The sequence below is a fragment of the Homarus americanus genome, unplaced genomic scaffold, assembly GCF_018991925.1.
Source record: "Homarus americanus isolate GMGI-L3 unplaced genomic scaffold, GMGI_Hamer_2.0 scaffold29020, whole genome shotgun sequence".
Lineage (NCBI taxonomy): Eukaryota > Metazoa > Arthropoda > Malacostraca > Decapoda > Nephropidae > Homarus > Homarus americanus.
Window position 1 is genome coordinate 73,855 of NW_024724569.1, and position 26,381 is coordinate 100,235.

The 26,381-nt window shown below is 44.0% G+C and overlaps 4 protein-coding genes and 1 long non-coding RNA gene across 5 annotated transcripts; 2 read left to right on the plus strand and 3 right to left on the minus strand.

Annotated features, from left to right (window-relative positions):
* Nucleotides 1-92: 92 nt before the first annotated feature.
* Nucleotides 93-1,259, minus strand: LOC121864425 (ribosomally synthesized cyclic peptide ustiloxin B precursosr-like). The gene is made up of 2 exons (XM_042363449.1): nucleotides 1,174-1,259; nucleotides 93-803 (listed from the first exon to the last, which is right to left on the minus strand). Exons 1-2 carry the CDS (start codon nucleotides 1,183-1,185, stop codon nucleotides 93-95), a joined length of 723 nt encoding a protein of 240 aa, XP_042219383.1. The 5' UTR covers nucleotides 1,186-1,259.
* A 1,224-nt stretch (nucleotides 1,260-2,483) lies between these two features.
* Nucleotides 2,484-5,952, minus strand: LOC121864430. Its single transcript, XM_042363453.1, has 3 exons — nucleotides 5,796-5,952; nucleotides 3,633-3,763; nucleotides 2,484-2,888 (listed from the first exon to the last, which is right to left on the minus strand). Exons 1-3 carry the CDS (start codon nucleotides 5,805-5,807, stop codon nucleotides 2,720-2,722), a joined length of 312 nt encoding a protein of 103 aa, XP_042219387.1. The 5' UTR covers nucleotides 5,808-5,952; the 3' UTR covers nucleotides 2,484-2,719.
* A 1,698-nt stretch (nucleotides 5,953-7,650) lies between these two features.
* LOC121864431 (cuticular protein 47Eg-like) lies at nucleotides 7,651-10,251 on the plus strand. Its single transcript, XM_042363455.1, has 3 exons — nucleotides 7,651-7,854; nucleotides 8,612-8,742; nucleotides 9,837-10,251. The coding sequence occupies exons 1-3, from the start codon at nucleotides 7,843-7,845 to the stop codon at nucleotides 10,003-10,005; spliced, it is 312 nt and encodes a 103-aa protein (XP_042219389.1). The 5' UTR covers nucleotides 7,651-7,842; the 3' UTR covers nucleotides 10,006-10,251.
* A 2,697-nt stretch (nucleotides 10,252-12,948) lies between these two features.
* Nucleotides 12,949-17,727, plus strand: LOC121864432. Its single transcript, XR_006088584.1, has 2 exons — nucleotides 12,949-13,010; nucleotides 16,771-17,727. It is a non-coding gene; the product is annotated as an uncharacterized LOC121864432 (long non-coding RNA).
* A 2,486-nt stretch (nucleotides 17,728-20,213) lies between these two features.
* On the minus strand, nucleotides 20,214-21,635 carry LOC121864433 (cuticle protein CP575-like). The gene is made up of 2 exons (XM_042363456.1): nucleotides 21,559-21,635; nucleotides 20,214-20,665 (listed from the first exon to the last, which is right to left on the minus strand). Exons 1-2 carry the CDS (start codon nucleotides 21,571-21,573, stop codon nucleotides 20,453-20,455), a joined length of 228 nt encoding a protein of 75 aa, XP_042219390.1. The 5' UTR covers nucleotides 21,574-21,635; the 3' UTR covers nucleotides 20,214-20,452.
* Between the last annotated feature and the right edge of the window lie 4,746 nt (nucleotides 21,636-26,381).

The following is a 26,381-nucleotide window of genomic DNA, read 5'->3' on the forward strand; positions in this document are numbered from 1 at the left end:
ATTTATCATCGTCAGCGTCATCGAGAGCGTCGCTGACAGCATCATTGGGGCTGACATTATCATCAGTTTCGTTGGCGTCAGCACTATCATCATCAACACTGGACATCTTCAACGCTGTTAGTATCAGCAACAGACAGACTGTTGTCGAAATCTTCAACGCTGTTAGTATCAGAAACAGACAGGCTGTTGTCGACATCTTCAACGCTGTTAGTATCAGCAACAGACAGACTGTTGTCGAAATCTTCAACGCTGTTAGCATCAGAAACAGACAGACTGTTGTCGACATCTTCAACGCTGTTAGTATCAGAAACAGACAGACTGTTGTCGAAATCTTCAACGCTGTTAGCATCAGAAACAGACAGACTGTTGTCGAAATCTTCAACGCTGTTAGTATCAGAAACAGACAGACTGTTGTCGACATCTTCAACGCTGTTAGTATCAGAAACAGACAGACTGTTGTCGACATCTTCAACGCTGTTAGTATCAGCAACAGACAGGCTGTTGTCGACATTTTCAATGCTGTTAGTATCAGACAGACTGTTGTCGACATCTTCAACGCTGTTAGTATCAGACAGACTGTTGTCGACATCTTCAACGCTGTTAGTATCAGCAACATCAACGCCATCGCTGATAGCAGATAGATCTTCTGGGGAGTTCTCTTTGCTGTCCTCGAAGTAGAAAGAGCTGGTACCGGTGAGCTGGGCGGGGGGCAGCATGAGGGTCAGGTCCCGCCGTTGTGGCTGGCTCAGGAACCATTGGCCAGCTGAGGCCAGAGCCACTACCTCCACCAGCAACACCAACACCTGGCGGGGGAAGCAAGAATTAGTCACGCTGGTATATACATATAGCTACAAGGAGAGATATTTGTTCCCTATTGGCCACAAAAAGATTACAATTTCTTCCTCCACTTCTCTTTCGTCCTCATAGAAAAAACAAAATAATTTAGCATTCCAGCGCCACATATCAGTCAGTTGTCAGTAGATGAAAGCAGCCATCACAACACCTACGATGCACTGTATATCCAGGTATCATTCTCACACACAGTCACTTGAGGGAGTTACTGGGTCAGGTGTTAAGAGATTCCATTTGAAAGGAATAATTTAACAACCAATTTCTGGCTCTCAGGATACGGTCGGTGAAGAAGTCTTTGAACACTAGAGTAGGAGTAATCACCAGGACTCTCATGACGGCGGCGACGACGGTGGTGAAGACGGCAGAGGGGGAGGGAGAGTAAGGACTGAGGAGACACGCCACTTGTGTTGGTCTTATACCCGGGTTAAGTGAGCGGCCTTGTGCCTCGCTGCCTGCCCCCCCCCACACAGCAAAACATGCACTTTACTACGTCAAAGATGTTACTTTTTCACATTGTTTTCACTGTTCTGCATGTTTGGCCTATGGCATCTATCCATGCACTGGCCAAAACGGGATTCACCTTTAAACTTTCCCTCACTAAATGCCAATAGGAAGCATACAATAAATTTTGACTTCATCCTTATGGGGACAGGAACGTGACCACCAACTAACGCTATAATCACCCGTAACTACCTGTAAGCTATAATGAGTCACCTGAGTGTAGTAGATGTGAGTGTGTTTAGTCGACTGCTGTATTGGACCCACATCTTGTATAATTTTTTAGTTTTTACTTCAGTCTACAGTAATTCCCCAACATTGACTAAATCAGGAATAAAAAAAGACCCCAGTTACTGCCGTCCATATCCCGTTTTATGATTGAACTCGTAAATACTAAATAATCAGACACTTAAAAAACATGACTAATCCAACGCGCTTTTACTCCTGATAATTTTACTGATTAAGCAACTCCCTGATAGTCCAGATAATCCTTGACTTAGCATCCTGTCCGCACTTGATCCTGCTAGCAATGGACACTGTTCAGGAAGGGGCTGCTAACCTCTCAATGTCGACCTTCATCTACTTCCGAAATTTCAATTATCGTTGATCTAATCTCTGTGTTGTTGCCTCAGTTGGTGTTTAAATCAGGTCAGGTTAGGGTTGTGGGGGCCAGTGCCACTTATGACACTTATCAAAATGAGGAGGTGTCAGAACAAAAGTGACATCACAGATTATCATAAAATTATAAAATCACAATATTAGTCAAACAAAATATATGTCACCCTAACTAATTACTATATGAGTTTGATAAATCAGGCGTAGATGTCCAATGTCTTTTGAACACTGATCTGAACACTTCTCGTACCTGTGTTATGAATACGATACAGGCGAGCTGTGTTCACGTCTCTGTGGTAAATCCTTAAAAATCCAACACACATTGAAAATTTTTTTCTCGTGTCATCAGAAAAAAAAAGAAGACATTTAGAACATCACAATGGAGTGTTTTTTAAGAGGAGTCAAGCGAGATGGTATTAAGTCACAGAAAAATAACAGCTTCACTTAACCTTGTTATTCTGCGACATCAAAACCTTCAGAGAAAGACGTACAGTTGAGGATAAAAAAGTCACTTTCGCTTTCTTCAAGAGTTATTTATTCGCTGCTAGAACAAAGTACAAAGCAATATGGAAACATTGAAGCAGATGCACAAATAATTTAACTCATCACCGTCTCAAAGCACAACTGCTAATAATATATTACAAAATGTCAGACCAGGTGGGGGGCGAGTCAGGCGAAGAGTGGGTCTCTCACCAGCTGCCCCTCCTCACAGGACTTCCTTCTTCAGGGTCATCTTAGGAACTGCCGGAGGACGTCACTGCTTGGCCCCTCCCTCGCTCTCGTAGTCGACGAAGGAGCCCTGGTTACCGTCAGCTTTGGCGCCCCAGGAGCTGATGGGGACGGCGTTGGACTCCACGACGCGGTAACCGTGTTCGTCAGCCACATACTTGACGTAAAACTCCTCCCCTTCAGGAGACGTCCAGCTGGAACAAAGTAAGATTTACCTGTGTGCCTCATTTATCTACCTGTGTGTCTCATTTATCTACCTGTGTGTCTCATTTATCTACCTGTGTGTCTCATTTATATACCTGTGTGTCTTATTTATCTACCTGTGTGCCTCATTTATCTACCTGTGTGTCTCATTTATCTACCTGTGTGTCTCATTTATCTACCTGTGTGTCTCATTAATCTTTGAGGAATTTTTATGAGGAATTTCTCAAAGGTTTTTACTCTGATTCACCAACAACACAACACCAGTCTGTCTTCTCTGCTGAGTTCCTGTTAGACTGTCACACAGAACTAGAACAAGGTGTAGTCAACAATCTGACGACGTTTGGTAACAGTGAGTCTAAATTAGTTTGGGGAGGATTATAAGTTTAATGTTTGACTAACCTGTAGGAGCCTTTGACCTAAGACTCACCTGTAGGAGTCCTCGACCTAAGATTCACCTATAAGAGCCTTTGACCAAAGACTCACCTGTAAGAACCTTTGACCGAATACTTACTTGCAGGAGCCCTCGTCTAAAGACTCACCTGTAGGAACCCTCTACCTAAGACTCACCTGTAGGAGTCCTTGACGTAAGACTCACCTGTAGGAGCCTTTGACCTAAGACTCACATGTAGGAGCCCTCGACTTAAGACTAACCTGTAAGAGACCTCGACCTAAGACTCACTTGTAGGAGACCTCGACTTAAGACTCACCTGCAGGAGCCTCGACCTAAGACTCACCTGTAGGAGCCCTCGACCTTCTCGCCGCCTTTGCCCGTCTGTGTTTGCTGCTGTTGGTCACCCTCAAAGTCAAGGATGGTGTCGGGGCGGGCGACAGTCAGAGCCACCATGGCCAACATAGCCACAACAACCTGGCCAAGGGGAGGAAACAGTCGCAAGTTAACTCGGATTAAATATTTATTAGGTGTTTGAGTCACAAGTGTTCCAAATGATTGTCTTCTCCACGTGGCTCGTATGATAATTGATTCGTCTTAATATGGCGCTACACCACAATATAATTATCACATTGAGTGGTAAATGATGAAGCTAAAAACAAGTTTCCTTTCCGCTAAGAAAAAAACAACAAATAAAATGAATTCCTGGCCTGGTTTACAGCGTTCACTAGGACAGTTGACCTTTGGTAAACTTACTTCGACACTGAGAAGAATGTAACAATAAACTCTGACTGATAAACCTAAATTAATAAATAAAGACATTCTTCGCGCCATTATAGCATTACTATAAGAATCTCTGGCATTCTTTTCACGTATTGTACATGTTTGGTGTTTCTAGGTCCGGGTTACAGAAGAGAGGCGAGGAAACACCCAGCGTTACCCATCACCGTCCACCCATCTATACGAAGTGTTTGTTGTGGTGAGAGAAGCATCGTGGCCTAACGTAGTGTTCATTTTGTTACATCACACCTGCGTTGCACCTGCGTTACACCTGAGTCTCCCGCGTTGATGATTGGTTTACCTGAGTTATAGCTCCTGTATCGACTTTAACACACCCGTCATTAGTGCTAGTCTATTTCTATTAATGCGTCAAGTAACAGTAAATAGCAGCACTCATGTTGTTAATCCCATATAAAACAACTATTATTATTTAACCTGTTATACCTGTAATTTAAACCTGTAATTAATATGACTTAACGTTAATATCACTTTACTGTACACTGTTATGCCCCGTAGAGTACAGCCCCCTCCCCCCCCCCAGAAACTATATCGTTATTTTATCCATATTTACAATTAGAAACCCTGAACGAAATGCTGTGATATATTCTTCAGTGCTTCGTTACATATTTATATCTACAGGAATAAAATTTAAATTATAGTGAACTCTTTATTTAACGGACTATATGGAGAGGAAAGTCCGCTATATAATGTGTCAGTTATATGTGAAACCTCCATCTAACGAATTAATATAAAGCTGAAAATCCTATATATCGAGGGTTTATTCCATGTGAAATTCCCATGTAACGGAATATATATATATAGAGAAGTCCGCTATTGGGAGGATTTACTGTATTGGGTCATTTTGAAATTTTGGTAATTTTCTGAACGAAATTATTACCAGATAACTTAATTCCTATAATAGATAATTGTTTATATTAATACACTCGTACCTGTAGTCGACTGTACCAACCATTCGGAAACACTAACACACTTGTACACGCACTCCAGAAAAGTACCATTTAGCGTGAGACAATATGACACAACGGACGAAGGATTTTGACAACCCTACCGAGACAACAGGAGTCGTAGTGTTCATTGTGAAACTCATCGACCCTCTCCGTGAAGATACTGTTTGGGGTGTATACAATGCTATAACATCACTGTACATTCCTATGACTGTACTGTACACTGTTATGACTGTACTGTACACTGTTATGACTGTACTGTACACTGTTATGACTGTACTGTACACTGTTATGACTGTACTGTACACTGTTATGACTGTACTGTACACTGTTATGACTGTACTGTACACTGTTATGACTGTACTGTACACTGTTATGACTGTACTGTACACTGTTATGACTGTACTGTACACTGTTATGACTGTACTGTACACTGTTATGACTGTACTGTACACTGTTATGACTGTACTGTACACTGTTATGACTGTACTGTACACTGTTATGACTGTACTGTACACTGTTATGACTGTACTGTACACTGTTATGACTGTACTGTACACTGTTATGACTGTACTGTACACTGTTATGACTGTACTGTACACTGTTATGACTGTACTGTACACTCTAAAAAACATACTTAAATGAGGTTATCTTAAGGGTAACTAATTCCAACACACTGACTTAGTTCACTGCAACACAACATAACAAAGTCAAATTAATAAGCTCGTCACCATCTTGTTTACATCATAACAACAATAACTTACGTAGGTGTTCATGATGCTGAGGTGACGAAGGAAGACGAAGAACTGTCTAAGGACCTGAGAAGAGGAGACTGAGGAGGACTTTGGAGGATGACGTGAGACTCGGGTAATGCTTGGAGGATGAAGAGACAGTCGGCTCAGGAGGAGATGAGAGTGGAATGTGTGTACTGACCCAAACCCACACTGCTCTTATATAGTGACCTGAGAACACCAACACCATTACCACGCCTCACAGACCACGCCTCATCGTATAGGTCCTTCTACAGGTAGGTGATGGTCGTGTTCATGTGACCCAGCTTGAAATGTCAACCGTGAATGGTCATGAATCATTCCCACTCAATAGACTCGTGAGGTCAGTCATTAATTACGTTCTTGTGGCTGTTCTTTGGGGTGAGGTGGGGGGTGAGCGTGTCTGTGTGTCTATGTACTCGAGATAATAGTGAGGTGAGGTCCAAGGCGACTGACTGGCTAACTGTCTTACGAGATGGCAGAGGGACACCTGAAGTCATGATGAAAACACATGTAAAATCAAATGAATAACTTTATTATTAAATCTTAGATAAATAGACAAAAAAAAATTTAGTGAATAAGTTATATATAACATCATAGAGTTTTTTACCTTCACAAGATTCCGCCATGGAAGACTTGGTTTGTCAGCGGAGGAAGGAAGCAAACTGTGTCACACCTCCACGATGCTCATCTACCTTCAAACACAAATCTAAGCCAATAACAACTCGGAACTAACACACTAGTGAATTCCCATTGGTTAATTGTCCACCAATGGGATGATAAATGACAGGCTTCAACAGATAAGGTAAACACAGCTGACACATTACGACTCCACTCAACCTTTCCATAATATTATACACTTATGCAAATTATTTTCTTTAATTATTCAAATATATAAACTCTTCAAAATGGTAGTCATCGAGTGTATATGTGTGTGTATTGTATGAATGTGTGTATATATGTGTGTGTATATTGTATGAATGTGTATAGTGTATGTATATATGTGTGTGTCTCACTGCTCCAGATAATCACTGCATTTCTATATGTCTCACAGGTAACATATGCCCCGAGAGCCTCCAAGGAGACGATGAGGCAATGAGACGAGAGAGTTTTTGTGTGACTGACCCTGCATGACCCCGATACCTGGTCAGCGTGGCGGGCCGAGGACGTCTCTACCTCAAGGGGGTCTGGGATGGCCGCTCTTACTGACTTCTTCTTCTTCCTCTTAGTCCTCTTCCTCCTCCTCCTCCTCCTCCTCCTCTTTCTCGTCCTCCTCCTCCTCCTCCTTCTCCTCTTTCTCTTCCTCGTCCTCCTCCTTTTCCTAGTCTTCTTCGTTTCTTCGTTAATAGTGTGGGTGGAGAGAGAGAGAGAGAGAGAGAGAGAGAGAGAGAGAGATAGGAATTAGCAATGCGTTTTATGTCACACGGGATTGAGTTACATAAAAGCGTAAGTGTAAAGGAAACTGCAGAAGGCCCCAGGTTAGGTTAGGTTAGGTTAGGTTAGGTTAGGTTAGGTTAGGTTAGGTAACGTGTCTGCGTCAGTTCATCAACAGGTCACCAGTTAGGTCGAGTGTGTATTGTTACCTTCCTGATATATATTCCCAGTTCAGCCACCTGTCTGTCTGTCTGTCTGTCCGTCTAAACATCTATCTATCTATCTAATCGATCTATCCAACTATCTAAACCAGACAATTGAAAGTAATCAATAATGACACTATCTGAGTTACTCTCCCGTGACCACCTGCCTGTAGAAGGACCTATGATGTGGGCGTGGTTTGTGAGGCGTAGTGGTCATGGTGGTGTTACTATATAAGAGCCGTGATGGCCTGGGTCAGCACCACATCCCGCTGCCCTCACCTCCTCCTTCTACACCAGCTGCCTGACCTCTCAAGTGTTAGCTGAATCAAGCATCACTACCTCCTTCTCTACCTCCTTTTACCTCTCTCTCAGTTCCTCCTCTACCTCACAGTCTCAGCCATAGAGTCAAGCAACATCCACTTCTCTCAGATTTCTCAGCAGTTTTCGTTGGTCATCTCAGCATCATGAAGTTCTCTGTGAGTGGTCGTGTTATGTTCACAGTCTCGTGTGGTGAGGGTCGGGTTGGTTATCACAGTTGTGTCTTAGTGGATCAAATTAATCTTGTTTACATTGTATTGCTTTTTGATTCGCCAGAAATTATTTAAGGTTTGTCACAATGTACAGGACAGACGTTACAGTGTACAGTAAACATAACAGTGTACAGTAAACATAACAGTGTACAGTAAACATAACAGTGTACAGTAAACATAACAGTGTACAGTAAACATAACAGTGTACATTAAACATTAGGTGTGTCTAATAATATCAACAGTCTTACTAATCAATGTTTAAGTTGGATTAATCAGAAGGAAAAAATAACAATTCAATAACACGTGATGAATAACGTCAAGGGCTGTCAGAGTGATTACCACACCCCGGTGAGTAAGGGAGAAGGACTTAGTGACCTAACACACACACATACTCAAAAGTCAGATTTTTTTTCTCCCAGTTTCATGTTGGACGCTTGAGCAGTCTGTTCCCAAAGGTCAACAGTCAGTGTGTAATGAACAACTCTGACATCTGTGTTATTTCTGTCAGAGGGAAACAGTATTGTGTGATGGTAGGCTGTTATTAGTGTGTCCAAAACTTTTTTTCATAATTTTTTCTTGTGAAGTAAATTTCAAAATGTGATTTCCAATTAAACGATATTTAGAAATCGTTTTGGAATGTAACAATGGGTTTTGTTTTTTTTAAACTGAAGTTGACGTGCGACTGTTTCCTCCCCTTGGCCAGGTTGTTGTGGCTATGTTGGCCATGGTGGCTCTGACTGTCGCCCGCCCCGACACCATCCTTGACTTTGAGGGTGACCAACAGCAGCAAACACAGACGGGCAAAGGCGGCGAGAAGGTCGAGGGCTCCTACAGGTGAGTCTTAGGTCGAGGCTCCTGCAGGTGAGTCTTAAGTCGAGGGCTCCTACAAGTGAGTCTTAGGTCGAGGTCTCTTACAGGTGAGTCTTAAGTCGAGGGCTCCTGCATGTGAGTCTTAGGTCGAGGGCTCCTACAGGTGAGTCTTACGTCAAGGACTCCTACAGGTGAGTCTTAGGTAGAGGGTTCCTACAGGTGAGTCTTTAGACGAGGGCTCCTGCAAGTAAGTATTCGGTCAAAGGTTCTTACAGGTGAGTCTTTGGTCAAAGGCTCTATAGGTGAATCTTAGGTCGAGGACTCCTACAGGTGAGTCTTAGGTCAAAGGCTCCTACAGGTTAGTCAAACATTAAACTTATAATCCTCCCCAAACTAATTTAGACTCACTGTTACCAAACGTCGTCAGATTGTTGACTACACCTTGTTCTGGTTCTGTGTGACAGTCTAACAGGAACTCAGCAGAGAAGACAGACTGGTGTTGTGTTGTTGGTGAATCAGAGTAAAAACCTTTGAGAAAATCCTCATAAAAATTCCTCAAAGATTAATGAGACACACAGGTAGATAAATGAGACACACAGGTAGATAAATGAGACACACAGGTAGATAAATGAGGCACACAGGTAGATAAGACACACAGGTATATAAATGAGACACACAGGTAGATAAATGAGACACACAGTAAGATAAATGGTACACAGGTAGATAAATGAGACACACAGGTAGATAAATGAGACACACAGGTAGATAAATGAGACACACGGGTAGATAAATGAGACACACAGGTAGATTAATGAGACACACAGGTAGATAAATGAGACGCACAGGTAGATAAATGAGACACACAGGTAGATAAATGAGACACACAGATAGATAAATGAGACACAAAGGTAGATAAATGAGACACACAGATAGATAAATGAGACACACAGGTAGATAAATGAGATATACAGGTAGATGAATGAGACACACAGGTAGATAAATGAGACACACAAGTACATAAATGAGATATACAGGTAGATAAATGAGACACACAGGTAGATAAATGAGACACACAGGTAGATAAATGAGACACACAGGTAAATCTTACTTTGTTCCAGCTGGACGTCTCCTGAAGGGGAGGAGTTTTACGTCAAGTATGTGGCTGACGAACACGGTTACCGCGTCGTGGAGTCCAACGCCGTCCCCATCAGCTCCTGGGGCGCCAAAGCTGACGGTAACCAGGGCTCCTTCGTCGACTACGAGAGCGAGGGAGGGGCCAAGCAGTGACATCCTCCGGCAGTTCCTAAGATGACCCTGAAGAAAGAAGTCCTGTGAGGAGGGGCAGCTGGTGAGAGACCCACTCTTCGCCTGACTCGCCCCCCCACCTGGTCTGACATTTTGTAATATATTATTAGCAGTTGTGCTTTGAGACGGTGATGAGTTAAATTATTTGTGAATCTGCTTCAATGTTTCCATATTGCTTTGTACTTTGTTCTAGCGGCGAATAAATAACTCTTAAAGAACATAAAATAGTGTTGTGTCTTTGTGTTTCCAAATTCCCGAATGCTTACCTGCCATTTGGGGTGATATTATCCTCGTGTTCATTGTTCAGGTGTTCACGTACTGTACCTTGGCTATAAATTATCTCCGTGACTAAACTCTCCTATTGGTGAACTTTCCTTATGGATTCAAACCTGTTCATTATCTCCTATTTCGAATTTATTTTGTTTCTGAAGAAGAGGACTCAATAGTGGAGTACTAGTAGTGCTTAGTTTCTGCTCTGAGACTCAAGTGTTTTGTTCCAATAATGTTAGGGGTAAGTTTACCATATAGTTCTTTTAAAACAGGCAAAACAAACCCAGCTAATTTAATGATCTTGGAAGAGTTTTTATTTTAGTTGTATACGGTTAAATAGGTTAGGTCAGGTTAGGATAAGTTAGGTTAGAATAGGTTAGGTTAGATTAGGTTAAGTTAGGTTAAGTTAGGTTGTTTCTTTAATGGACGTAATAGTGTAAACAAAGAGACACGTATAAATTACCTTCATCATCAAGTTCTCTCCCGAATTTGGAGATAATAAACAAGATTAAATTTACAAGACACTTCAATCAAGGTAGTAATTCAGTCAGGTGTATAAACAATCATCTTACCTGTACCACGACACCTGAATGTTGATCCATAACGAGACAAAATGTTTTTCAATTAAGGACACATTTTTTCTATATTTTCTGGAATAAATTATGTCAAGAGAATTAATGAATGAGTTTACCTGTTCTTGACGTACATCTTAGAGGGAAAATTAATACATTACGTGATATATTTACTAGATCTTTTTAATGTACACAGGTAAATTAGGTAAAACAGGTTGAAAATTACTAATTAGGATTTATTCACCAGGTGTGTGTGTATGTGTAATGAATGACATGTAACTTGTCTGTTTGTCCTTGGTGGTAAGGACAGTTAAGTGGGAGGAGTCACGTCCCTCCCTCCCTCTCCCTCTCCCTCTCTCCCTCTCTCCCTCCCGGACCTTCACCTGATCTCTCTCGTTCGCCGTTAACCCTTTCAAGTGGCAGAAATGAGGGTCAGGTTCTCAAAGGTCATTACGTTAGTTTTTTCCCCCAGGTAGGTTAAGTGGAAAAGCATCTGGTTGACGCAAGTTACGGATATAGATCACTGAGTCAGATAGGTCGTCACTTATCCGGCACCAGAGAAAAGAAGGTAAGGGCTTTGGGATAATACTTCCTGAAATGATATAACGGTGACCCAGGGAGGTGGGGTGAAGGGCTGAGAGAGAGAGAGAGAGAGAGAGAGAGACTTTTACCTAACTGATGTCATAGAAATTACGGTCGACTTTGCGCCTCAGACACTACCGAAAAGTTCTCTCATCTTAACGTATCAAGAGAAAATTTTACACTTACATCTTAGCGAACCCTAATCCACGGCTTCACTCTTCTACTGAAGTTACTGCCTCCGTCAACTACTACTTCATCGCCTCTGACGGGTCTCCTGGTGGTGGTGGTGGTGGTGGAGCCTTTATCATTCATTCTGATGGGAAAGACAAAAGTTATGAGATTTTAAGCCTTGATTACCCGTTGGGGCCCTTAAGTGTGACTCAATGGTACACACACACACACACACACACACACGTACACACACACACACACACACACACATGTACACACACAGACACAGACACAGACACAGACACACACACACACACACACACACACACACACACACACACACACGTACACACACACACACACACACACACATGTACACACACAGACACAGACACAGACACAGACACACACACACACACACACACAGGATACATATACTTCTTGTGTGTTTCTGTGTGAATGTTAAGGTGAGTTAATCCACACAAAAAGTAAGACAATATCTTCTGTTCCTCCTTTGTGTTACTATAATGAGTAGTGGAGAATGTGGAGCAAGATGATGTTCACTGGAAATTGATGAGTAACCATGACGTTGCAAAAACTACAGACAAACAGACAGACAGACACATCATCAATCACTCTCGACACAGTAACCAACACCCACCCTTTAAAGGAATCCTCAAGGACGATCTAAATCACCCTCAATAAAGTACTAACACCGTCACCACAACTGCCCACCACCTAAACAACTCATTAACAGTTACACCTGAGCCCAAGACGATACTTACAAAACCAGTTGTAGAATAATCTTACAAAACAGTCCTTCATAAAAACCACTGACCATGATAATCCTGCCCGTGCTGCTGTCTACTTTTTATTAAATTGATACCTTAACTAACGCCTATTTAGCGTACACGACAGGTGGCATAGGTACTTAATTCGAATGGCTAATGATAAAAAATTTTACCCCAAATTCCAACTCACCTGATAATGTGGTAAAAAGAATTAAATGGTTTAAATAAGATTCCTGTACCTGAATTAAATGTGAAGTACTATGAGGTTATTAAATCATCATCGTATAGAGTCTTAAGGAGTGTAGGACCTAAGGGAAGGGAAGGAGATGGGTTCCTTCTGTAGTAAACCTGAGGATTGAATTTATATGAAAGGTCAGCAGGATACGTTAATTTGGGTACTTCTCAGAAATTATGTTTTGTTGGTGTATGTGTGGAGGGGGGGGGGGGAGGCGGGCAGGTGTGGGGGTGGGGAGGGGAGAGGGGGCAGGCAGGCAGGCTCAAGGTCGCTCTCTGTCCCGGTTATAAGACCCTCACTGGCAGATGGACCCATTCCTCCTACTCTCCATCACCGTCAGCGTCACCTGCCATGAGAGTCCTGCTGGTGATTATTTTTGCATTGTACTTACACCTCCATCACACCACCACAACCTCCACAATCTCCACAACCTCACACCTCCATCAAACATCCACAACCCACACCTCCATCAAACCTCCACAACCTCCACAACCTCACACCTCCACAACCTCCATCACACCTTCATCAAACCTCCACAACCTCCACAACCTCACACCTCCACAACCTCACACCTCCATCAAACCTCCACAACCTCCACAATCTCCACAACCTCACACCTCCATCAAACATCCACAACCTCACACCTCCATCAAACCTCCACAACCTCCACAACCTCACACCTCCACAACCTCCATCACACCTTCATCAAACCTCCACAACCTCCACAACCTCACACCTCCACAACCTCACACCTCCATCAAACCTCCACAACCTCCACAACCTCACACCTCCACAACCTCCATCACACCTCATCAAACCTCCACAACCTCCACAACCTCCACACCTCCACAACCTCACACCTTCATCAAACCTCCACAACCTCCACAACCTCACACCTCCACAACCTCCATCACACCTCCATCAAACCTCCACAACCTCCACAACCTCACACCTCCACAACCTCACACCTCCATCACACCACCACAACCTCACACACTCCACAACCTAACACACAACCCACACCCCACACAACCTCACACCTCCATCACACCACCACAACCTCACACCTCCACAACCTCACACCTCCACAACCACACCTCCACAACCCCACACCTCCACAACCTCACACCTCCACAACCACACCTCCACAACTCCACAACATCCACACCCCATCATCACACCACAACCTCACACCTCCACAACCTCACACCACCACAACCCCACACCTCCACAACCTCACACCTCCACACCCACACCTCCACAACCTCCACAACCTCACACCCCACAACCTCCATCACACCTTCATCAAACCTCCACAACCTCCACAACCTCACACCTCCACAACCTCACACCTTCATCAAACCCCACAACCCCACAACCTCACACCTCCACAACCTCCATCACACCTCCATCAAACCTCCACAACCTCCACAACCTCACACCTCCACAACCTCACACCTCCATCACACCACCACAACCTCACCTCCACAACCTCACACCTCCACAACCTCACACCTCCACAACCTCACACCTCCACAACCTCACACCTCCATCACACCACCACAACCTCACACCTCCACAACCTAACACCTCCACAACCTCACACCTCCACAACCTCACACCTCCATCACACCACCACAACCTCACACCTCCACAACCTCACACCTCCACAACCACACCTCCCCACCTCACACCTCCACAACCTCACACCTCTACAACCATACACCTCCACAACCTAACACCCTCACACCTCCACAACCTCACACCTCCATCACACCACCACAACCTCACACCTCCACCTCACACCACCACAACCTCACACCTCCTTTTTCTCACACCTCCACAACCTCACACCTCCACAACCTCACACCTCCATCACACCTCCACAACCTTCCCACAACCCAACATCTCCACAACCTAACACCCCACAACCTCCACAACCTCACACCTCCACAACCTCACACCTCCATCACACCACCACAACCTCACACCTCCACAACCTTACACCTCCACAACCTCCACAACCTCCACAACCTCACAGCCCATAACCTCCACAACCTCCATCACACCTCCATCACACCACCACAACCTCACACCTCCACAACCTTACACCTCCACAACCTCCACAACCTCACACCTCCACAACCTCCATCACACCTCCATCACACCACCACAACCCCACACCTCCACAACCTTACACCTCCACAACCTCCACAACCTTACACCTCCACAACCTCCACAACCTCACAGCCCACAACCTCCATCACACCTCCACAAACCCACAACCTCCACAACCTCACACCTCCACAACCTCCATCACACCTCCATCACACCACCACAACCTCACACCTCCATCACACCTCCACAACCTCCACAACCTCACACCTCCATCACACCTCCACAACCTCACACCTCCACAACCTTACACCTCCACAACCTCACAACAAGACAACCTCACCCCACAACCTCCATCACACCTCCATCACACCTCCACACCCCACACCCCACACACACCTCCACAACCTTACACCTCCACAACCCCACACCTCCACAACCCCACACCTCCATCACACCTCCACAACCTCACACCTCCACAAACTCACACCTCCATCACACCTCCACAACCCTCACACCTCCACAACCTCACACCTCCATCACACCACCACAACCTCACACCTCCATCACACCTCCATCACACCTCCAACACACCTCCACAACCTCCATCACACCTCCATCACCTCCATCACACCTCCATCACACCTCCACAACCTCACACCCTCACACCTCCACAACCTCACACCTCACAACCACACCTCCACAACCCCACAACAAGACAACCTCCACACCTCCACAACCTCCATCACACCTCCATCACACCTCCACACCCCACACCTCCACACCCTCACACCTCCACAACCTACACCTCCACAACCTCACACCTCCACAACCTCACACCTCCTCACACACCTCACACCTCCACACCTCCACCTCCACACCCACACACCTCCAACCCACACCTCCATCACAACCCCACACCTCATCACACCATCACACCTCCAACACACTCCACACACCACCTCACACCTCCATCACACTCTCCAACACACCTCCACAACCTCACACCTCCATCACACCTCCACAACCTCACACCTCCAACACACCTCCACAACCTCACAATAAATTCTCTGTATAGCTCAGCGGGTGGCAGATCTACTCGCAAACCAAGAATCCGGGTGGTCGATCCCTGGACGCAGTGAAGAATTGTAGCTCCTCCTCTTCGTACAGCTGAGAATCTTCGGTCTTGGGTCTGTGTGTTCGTGTGTCTGTCCTGTGTGTTCGTGTGTCTGTCCTGTGTATTCGTGTGTCTGTCCTGTGTGTTCGTGTGTCTGTCCTGTGTGTTCGTGTGTCTGTTCTGTGTGTTCGTGTGTCTGTCCTGTGTGTTCGTGTGTCTGTCCTGTGTGTTCGTGTGTCTGTTCTGTGTGTTCGTGTGTCTGTCCTGTGTGTTCGTGTTTCTGTTCTTTGTGTTCGTGTATCTGTCTTGTGTGTTCGTGTGTCTGTCTGTGAATACGGTGTAGGTAAGGTGGGCGAGTACCTTCTATCAGGGAGTTACGGCCGTTTTCTGTCTCATTGTACAGTACAGGTGTGTGTGTGTGTGTGTGTGTGTGTGTGTGTGCGTGAGACCCAACAAGATCCCAGACGAGTGAGATGGAGAGAATATTATCTCCTTATTTCTTCTTGTTTAATGGTGTTCGATCCTGTTTAATGGTGTTCGATCCTGCTTAATGGTGTTCGATCCTGCTTAATGGTGTTCGATCCTGCTTAATGGTGATCACAGCAACAGGACCATAACACAAACATAACTTGTGTCAGTAACTTGAAGACCTACATACCAATGATCTCTCTCTCTCTCTCTCCGTTAATATGTCTGTCCACCCATCTTACTAATTCTTTCATCACACACATATAACCTGTCGAACCTAACCAAACCTAACCTAACCTAACCTAACCATAATTTTACACCTGTTAATTAAAATGCCAGTTTTAGTTTACTCCTTCCATCTACCTGAGTTCACATACCTGTATATTTAATGAATGACTGTACCTACTTCGTGTTCTCCTCCTACAGGTATTAGTAATGGTGGCTGCTGTGGCTGTGGCCGTCACTAATGGCTGGTACCTAGTGAGATCGAACCCAAATCATCAAGTCGCTCCTGGCAGCGACCATTTCCGCTATCTGACCTCAAACACCATCTCCTTCGACAGCAACAGCGATGAGAGTTACTCCAATGAAAGTAATGATAGTGATGATGATGATGATGATGATGATGATGATGATGATGATTTTTGATATATTTGACGTTTCGGAAGTGTTGGATCTTAGAGTACCTTTTGCACTTCGGCTCTGACCCTCCCGTGAGCACTGCCTCCTCCCGCTACCCCCTTCAAGTGACGCCCCGTAGATGTACTCTGCCTTAACTACCTGACCACCGACTACTCACCTGTGTGCCATGAGTTATCACAGTGTCAAACTTGTAAATAAATAAGTCTCTTAAATCTAATGAATGTCTGGAAGTCTCTAATAATCTGTCTCATTTATTGTGTTCTTGGCTTATTGACACAATGTAAACGTCGTCTTCTTGACACACTCACACACACACACATGCTCAATCAATTCCTGCCGCCCTTAACAACCTTGTGAGCTAATTGGCTGTTCGTGGTCGAGTGACTTCAATATTTAATATCATAAAAAAAACACTTCTTATCAAATTATGCTTTACACAAGACAAAACAAAACCAAAATGATTTAACTAAACTAACCACTGAGTCATTAACCAACTAACACTCAATCACCTTTACACACTACACGTAACAAGTGGTTAGTTAACTCTTAAATAGTCGTACATTAATAACCTAAGTCCATGTATAAAATGTTTTGTGTCTAACTAAACCAGTTTTCAATATACCTGACTTGGTTTAGGTTTATCAGAAGATAGATTCTATTACTAATGACAACACCTGAGTGACGTAGTGTGCTGGCCTCACCTACGTCAATCAATGTACTAATTAAAACACCTGTATCTCACCTTGTCTCATTGATTATCTTTCTCATAGACTTGCAGAACATATTGACGCTGAGAGCAATGTGACTAAGCATAGAAGGAAGTTTTGTAGGAAGAAGATGAATGATAAAGGACTAAAGAATATTTATAGTGATTTTATCTGTTTTGTTTGTATCTATGCATAAAAAATAACATAAATATTATAACAAATTCTTTTATTTCATAGTCATATATTAGATGAAATACATAAGGTACTGTATTAACTTTATGAAGGTATACATGTATGTTGTATTAATGTTTGTATAATGTTAATAAAACTAACGAGTATAAAAACATTGTTAAAAAATAGAGGGAAGAGAGGGGAGGAGGCGCTTGGCAATACTGCACAGATAGACTTGGGTCCTGACTTTAATTTACTTCCCGATTTTTAACATTTGCATAGTTGCCTCGGGGTGTTGCCTGGCAGAAAGGGGCATAAACATGTCTATTGAGGTGGTTTATTTGTGCCTTAGAAGGGAATGTTTCAAGGGCCAAAGTCGCCAGCTTGGAGAGGCCGGGATACGCCTGTGATGGTGGGCTGCGGTTCAGTGACAGTGTTGGCCGCGGGGTAGGAGGGAAAGAGCTTATCTCCTCTGAGCATCACTGTTTCTGGTGTAAGTTACACTTTCTGATTATTTGAAGGAGCTCCTCTCCCCCTGGCTGCCGCTTACTTAGGTTCTCGAGGTGATATTTCAGCGAGCTAGGTCCTCCTCCTCCTCCTCCTCCTCCTCTTTCTGGCGAGGTATCACCTGGGGCCATCAAGCACCTGGGAGTTATTGTGGTAGTGGCGGCTGGCGCTTCACAGGTGCGACAACACACTGTACACGGTAGTCTGCCCTCAGGAGTCGAGCCCAACAGAAAACGAGATATTTGAGCTTTGGCAGAGCACCGCTGCTGCTGCTGCAACTTGGTTGACAAAAATTGCAAAAACTGTAAAGGCGTGGCGCGCGGGGGTATGGGAGCTAATGTAGGGCGGTGTTTATGCAAATTAAGAACAAATTAGCGGGCTGTTTGGCTCCGGCGCCCACCCCTTTGGCGCCGAGGTGACAGAGGCGACAGTGGCAGAGGGAAGTAGCGAGAGATGAGTGAGTGGAGGAGGTAAGTCGAGGGAGGGAGTGTCCGACATTAACACAGCCTCACACAACGCCTCGCTCGCCTTCAACACACATGTTTTTACACTTTCCTCCTCCTCCTTCCCCTCCTCCCCCTCCTTCTTCCCGTTAACACAATTACATTCTTAATATGGGACACAAACGGAGATAAAAAGTAATCGTAGATAACTTATAGGAGCTTGTTTTTGGTAGATGCTCGAGGGAGGAGCCTGGCCATCCCGTCACATCCCCGTGTGATGGAGGCGAGGTGCTCTTCGTCTGGCTGGTGACAGGAGGAAGTGTGTGTGTGTGTGTGTGTGTGTCTTGTAGGTGTAATAACTTATATATTAGTCTGTGAGGAATAAACACTTCTTACATGGACGAGAAAGAGGTGATGGGATACGTACACACACACACACAAACATGAATGTCCAATAGAGCGATCGTAAGTCAAGCAGATGGACAACCGTTGTTTAACATAGTCATCAATTAGCTAGAAAGAACTACACAGCTCTCTCTCTCTCTCTCTCTCTCTCTTGGAGGAGGACGCCATCTTGAGACCCCAACAACATCACTCACCCTCCTGCATGTGACAGCTGCACCGCCATCTTGTCACATGACTCCACCCAGATTCACATTAGACAACACCATTCCGCTGCCCTGCCACCCAACTGCCCCGTCACCCACTGTTCCGACACCCACTGCCCCGCCACCCACTGTTCCGACACCCACTGCTCTGCCACCCACTGCCCCGCCACTCACTGCCCCGACACCCGAAGCAGCACACACACACACACACACACACACACACACCCCTGCCACAGACCACACATACTCAGCTTGTGTTGTCATACTTCGTGTCATCACCTCCACACTGCTACTGAGTTACTGAGTGTCTCTGTCTGTATATATATTGACCATTTACAAGAGACAGACTAAGACAGACAAGACAAAACATTCAAGATCTTTCGAAAATAAATCAGATAATTCTATACCTTTGTCTTGTCTAGCAGTGAGTGTACATATGTTTAGTTGAAGACCCTGTGTATAATGTTAAAACTAATGTTGAATGTTTTCTTTGTGTTTTTTTTTACCTAGATCAAACATTCAGGTTCATTTATATATAATTTTGTCTTACGAACTTTAGAGATTTTGAACCTATGTCATTATGGATACTCTGATGACTTTGATTAAAAAGGTGAGAGTTAAATTTTTTCTCTGATATTAACTCTTTGAGGACGAAAGGCATATACTATCGTCCTCAAAGGGTTAGATCATCGTCCTCAAAGGGTTAGATCATCGTCTTCAAAGGGTTAAAACACTAAAGACCTTTCCCATTTTTTAATAATGTCAGGTAGATCAATAAGAGAAAGTCGTAATAATACTCACTATAAACTTTATTATATGATATGTAATTAAACTCTTATAATTCACCTGTAGTAGTGCTGTGTTATGACGAGACCAAATAAACCTTGTGGACGAGGATGATAACAGTAGAGGTGCTGACCCCTACTTCACTCCCTCCTACTCCTCCTCCCCCTCCTACTCCCTCTCCTCTTACCCCTACTCCTACTCCTCGCCTCCTTATGGTACCTTGACATCATCAGTTTCGACTACTTCAGGCGTTGTCCTCGACGACACGGTATCCTAAGTGGTCGGCGACGTACTTGATCTCGTGCTCGCTACCGTCGGGCGCTACCCACGAGTACTCGCCCTTGACGACCGTGCCTGGGACGCCCTCCTGCTCGTGCTCCATGTCGGCCTCGTCGATGTCAATGATGTCTGAATGAAGGGCGGCGGCCATGGCTACCACGACCAACACAACCATCATCTGTAACAATAACAACAATAAGTTAATGCCTGGCTTCATTATTAAAGGTCATAAAGACACATGACAGAACACAGTCATCAGGGCAGGACAGACTCTCGCTTCTGGAGACACACTAGTTTCTCCTCCACCCACCGACGAGTGTCCGTTTTCTGTAATCCATCACAGTGCTACAATACTGTGTCTGTCAGTGATCAAGGACTCACTGAGCCCTTGTAGGAGTGTCTCCAGTTATTACCAGAAACATTGAACACAACACCTTGAAATATCCTGACCCAGAATTGTAAGTTATCAGAACAGGATCTAAGATATAAATAAGATATCGTAAAATATAGCAAAGATATATTTCAAACGTATTCCTCAAGTATATTAACTATACAATTAAACTCAAGAAAATTTTAGTTATCATAAGAAACTATCTGATATATTATAGACACCTTAAGATATAATTAGAATTTGCTTGAAAGGTAAGTTAGATGACGTGAGTTACAGGGAGTATAAGTTCCAGTTCCCAGCCATATATCTTAAGGTATAAGGTAAATATTATAAGGTATATTGAGAATAACTTAAATAAAACTTATGTGGTGTAAACAATGATAAGTTTGAGGCAAGTTTCTTTACGCCATTTGCCTCTGTCTACCTAGACGTTAATCTATTTGCGGATCGTGTTCTGGGGTAATGGTTAACCAGTGCAGTTGGCGAGTTGTCCGGTCTTCTCGGACTATTCCTTGACAATGGGCCATGCAGCTCGTTAACTTAGGGTGTGGTTGTTGTGTTGGCGACAGTTTCTACACCTTAAACAAATTCAAGCCTAGGTGGCCTTTGGGCCGGTCATCCTCGTTACACGAAGGGCAACCATTATTGTGTGAGATAAGTGAGTGAGTGAGATTACATACCAACAGGACCTTCATGATGAGTCAACAGACACTGGGTGACGGTGGTGAAGCTGTACGTGTGAGGGAGAGCAGGAGGTGAGTGATATGTGTCATGAGTCCTGACTCATTATATACAAAACTGAAAGGTAGGAGGGGGAAGGGAGGGAAGGGAAGGGGGACCAAGGGAGGAGGGACATTGGAGGGGGAGATACGCCCTACCCCACCCCACCCCACCCCACCCCACTACCTCTACTTGGTAACACATTCATATGCATTGTTTTTGTTGACATATATAATAAACAGTCTGTCAACACTCACCAGACACGAGGCCTTCACTTCAACCCGATCGAGGGAGGAGTGAGCACTTTGACACCTTGAGTGAGTTGGTCAGTGTTGGGGGGAGGGGGGAGGGGTGTATTGTGGATAAATGGTCGGAGTTTGGGAGTGTCTTTATTTTGTTTAGCGTGTTTGATATCGTGAAACCTCTACTTAACGGACTATAATGGGGAAGGAAATCCGTTATATCGAGGGATCCTTAGATGTAAAACTTCCATCTAATGAAAGTCCGGTATATCGAGGGTCCGGGATATGGAGGTCCGGTATATGAACAGAGAGAGAAAGGAAAGAAAACAAGAAAGAATTATTGTTTATTTTTCATCTTCTTTCTCTATCATTATTCTATCTTTAACTCCTCTAATTTGCATTTGTAAACAACAGGTGACGAAGATGTAAACATGACACACCTGATTGGCCTAAATGACTTGGCCTCGTGATCATGCAGGTGACAATATCCTCCAGGACTGAAAGATACTTGAAGGATCTCTCAAGGCGTCCTCCAACGTTCCTCACCCTCCCAGGCCAGCGATAACATGACCCTGAACTAAGAAAAGGATCCCTAAGGAAACAAGAGAGAGAAAGAAGGCAAAGAGAGAGGGAGAGAGAGAGAGAGAGGGAGAGAGAGGGATAGAGGATAGCTTGACACGAAGGAAGAGGGGACGAAAAGAAAGGCGAGTGGAAAGGAAAGGGGAAAGGAGGAGACAGGAAAAGACAGAGAGGGAGAGAGGGAGGAAGGGAAGGAGGAAGAGAAGAAGGGAGGGAGGAAGGGAGGAGAGAGGGAGCGGAAAGAAGGAGGGACAGAGGAACACCTGGCCGTGTGGAAGGGTGAGGTGTCGGGACGGGCGCCAGGTGCAACACATTAAACAGACATCCATCAACGTTACACCACAACTAATGGTCGTCACGCTGTCATAGGTTTTGTACACCGCCGCGTAACACTATCGAGCTCTCGGCGTTGACCTGAGTGACATATGAACAACAAAGTGTGAATTTTGAAACACAATATGTGATGTTACAGGTGTTAGGTGTGTTAGGAGGGGGAGCTAATTTTAAAGAGGTGTTGTGTTGTCGTGTGGGGTCCTGGGAGGGAGGGAGGGAGGGAGGGTGGGTGAAGTAAGTGAGTCTTATACACGGTTCCTAGAAGAGGTGGTGTATATTTTGCTGCTCACAGACATACGTACTGCTGATGAATTCACTGAACCACCACACACATCCTCGTAAACATGTCCGTACACAAATGTATTTACGGCACTGTACATTATGTCTTTTATACCCGTGATGTATGAGGCTTTTGTTTTATTTACATCGTATGGCTGGCCGGTGTATATTTGTGGTTAATCTTCTTCTTCTTCTTATTCATTATTATTATTATTATTACACAGATCTAAAGAAGACCACATACCGTACTCATTGAATATATATACAAAGATGAACGCTTGTAAACACACACACACACATACACCTATACTAATCACCTGTTACCGTCTTAATTAACATGTAGATTAAATAATGAGCAGTGTACTTCCATCTATATTCTGGACCCCGCCACCTGTGATTTCAGAAGTCAATTTACACATATAGGAAAAAAAACCCACACACCTTTACCACACCGTCGACACCACTACATCACCACATCATCGTGTCATTACACTATCACATTACACCATCACACACCACAACACTATTAACCACTGTACCATCATAACCACCACCCAACCATACCATCACACCACCACACCACCACACCCTTCACACCATATAGCAAAAAAAACCCTCATCTTCGAAACTACTCCATCTGACAGGTGAGCTATGACAGGTGAGACGACTGATTACTGTGGGAATGACCGCCACAACGACAGGTAAGTGATCAAGCAAGATACCTGAGACAGAATGTTTTGGCCGGGCTGTTGAGATGATGGATGTTGAGCACTGCAATATAACACACGTTCATTTTTCTTTAACTCTCCTTCAATGATGTTTGCCATAACGGAGCTGTCAAGTGTTGCTGTGTGAGTGTTGGTGAGTGACTGTATGACAAGGGAGGAGAGTTTAGTGTTCGTCATGAGTGTTTCTGAGTAACGGTGTGTGTGTGTGTGTGTGTGTGTGTGTGTGTTGATGCGTGAAGTCATGATTTCCTTGTTCTTAGGTCAGCAGGTAACAAAAGGAATCATGAGTGAAAAATAGTGTAAATCAAGAGACTCGTTCCTCAATTATGTAACTGTATATTTTCAGCCTTCCTGTTGCCATGCTCATTCAATAAACCGTTAATTTTTATTATTATTATTATTTATTATTATCACACACACACACACACACACACACACACGCTAATGATCCAGAGACACACACATTAACCTGCCACTCGTTACCTGCGCCATATTAGGTAATTGTTAGTCCAGGTTGGGGAGGAACCACTTACACTTTTGTCTCCAGAATTGATTATATCAGAGGACTCGAGAGAGAGAGAGACCAGCTTACTAATGACAAAAAACCCAGACGAAACAAGAACAAAAGAAGTGAAAAAAAATCCCTCCAGTCCAGATTTTTTCCCCAGAGAAGAAAAACTAGACTGAGACGGGGAAATTTAACCAGAATTATCACGACAATTTTTTTTTACGAAATATTCACAACCAAGTGTAAAATTTCCCTAGAGTTTCATTTTGTTTTGGAAAAAAAAATACAGTTGGTAAAATTAATATTAAAATTCACGTTGAAGTTTTTATTGTTACGAGAGACAGATGAATGTTTAGGTTCGTTTAGGTTAGGTTAGGTTAGGTTAGGTTAGGTTAGGTTAGGTTCGGTTAGGTTAGGTTAGGTTAGGTTCGGTTAGGTTAGGTTAGGTTAGGTTACGTGTGTTGAGTGTAGTGAAGGAGGCAGTAGTCGACCTTGAGGTATGCTTGACTAACAGTATTTTTGACCATAATTGTGTATGTAAGGTAGGTACACATCCCAGTATATTGTATATTAATTACTATTATTTAGCATATCCTCCGTTATATGCTCCGCTATACCCTTTAACATATGCTCCGATATACTTTTCAAAATGTGCTCCCATATATCCTTGAGTATATGCTCCGATACACCCTTTAGTACATGCTACGATATACTTTTCAATATATGCTCCGATATACCCTTGAGAATATGCTCCGATGTACCATTCAGTATATTCCTTTCAGTATATATCCTCCAGTAATAGAAGTCCTCATTGGGTGTGGTGCTGCTAATTACCCAACAAGCTCATTCACTCGGCACACGGGACGACTCAGCCACAGGCCACGTGACGCTGACGACTGAGAAATGAACGAGAGAAACGGAGGAAGGAGAGGAGAAACAATGAGAATGATAAATACACGACACAGAGCGATAATTGTTAAGACCTTTCGTTTGTGTGAGAATGTGTGGCGCTGTGTATGGTTACTGTCTGCGTGTGTCTGTCTGTCTGTCTTCTTTTGTTTTCTCTCTTATCACTCTTCCTCTTTGTTTCTCTATTTTATCTATGTTTTTCTGTTAGTATCTGCCTCTCTATCTGCTTGTCTGTGTCTGTCTGTCTGTACACACGTAAAACTCAACAAAAGATACTTGCCTCTACTTGCTGCACCAAACTTATAAGTGATTATGAATTAGTAAGTAGGTGGTTCTCGTCTCTCCAACCATCCGCCATAACCTGGTTTATTCTTCACGAAAAAGTCACTCTCAAAAACCGGTCAGGGTGTGGCTGATGTGATGGTGGTGGTGGAGGTGATTGAGTTAGTGGTGGTGATGGTGGTGATGGTGGTTGAGGTGGTGGTGATGGTGACTGGTTAATGGTGGTAATGGTGGTGGTAATGGTGGTATTGGTGGTGGAGGTGGGTAAGATGGTGGTGGTGGTGGTTGTGGAGGTGGTGGTGATGGTGACTGGTTAATGGAGTATTGGGTTTTATATCTAGAAGTGTAAGTAACAAGAGTGCAGAGGTCTTATTGCAACTATATCTTGCGCTAGTTAGGCCGCACCTCGATTATGCGGTTCAGTTCTGGTGCCCCTATTATAGACTGGATATAAATTCACTAGAGTCGGTGCAGCGAAGAATGACAAAAATGATTCCGGGACTTAGAAACCTTCCATATCAGGATAGGTTAAAGAAACTTAACTTGCATTCCCTAGAAAGACGAAGAGTGCGGGGAGATATGATAGAAGTATTTAAGTGGGTGAAAGGAATCAATAAAGGGGATATAGATAAAGTTCTTATAATATCCGAGCAGGATAGGACTCGGAGCAACGGATTCAAGTTGGATAAGTTTAGGTTTAGGAGGGAGATAGGAAGAAACTGGTTCACAAATAGGGTGGTGGACGAGTGGAACAAGCTTAGCAACTTTGTAGTAAGTGCGGGAACTCTGGAAAGTTTCAAAAGGAGGCTAGATAGATTCATGGATGATAGAGAGTGGTAGTAACTCTCGACAGGAGCTGCCATGCACAGGCCAACCGGCCTATTGCAGACTCCTTATTTTCTTATGTTCTTATGTTCTTATGT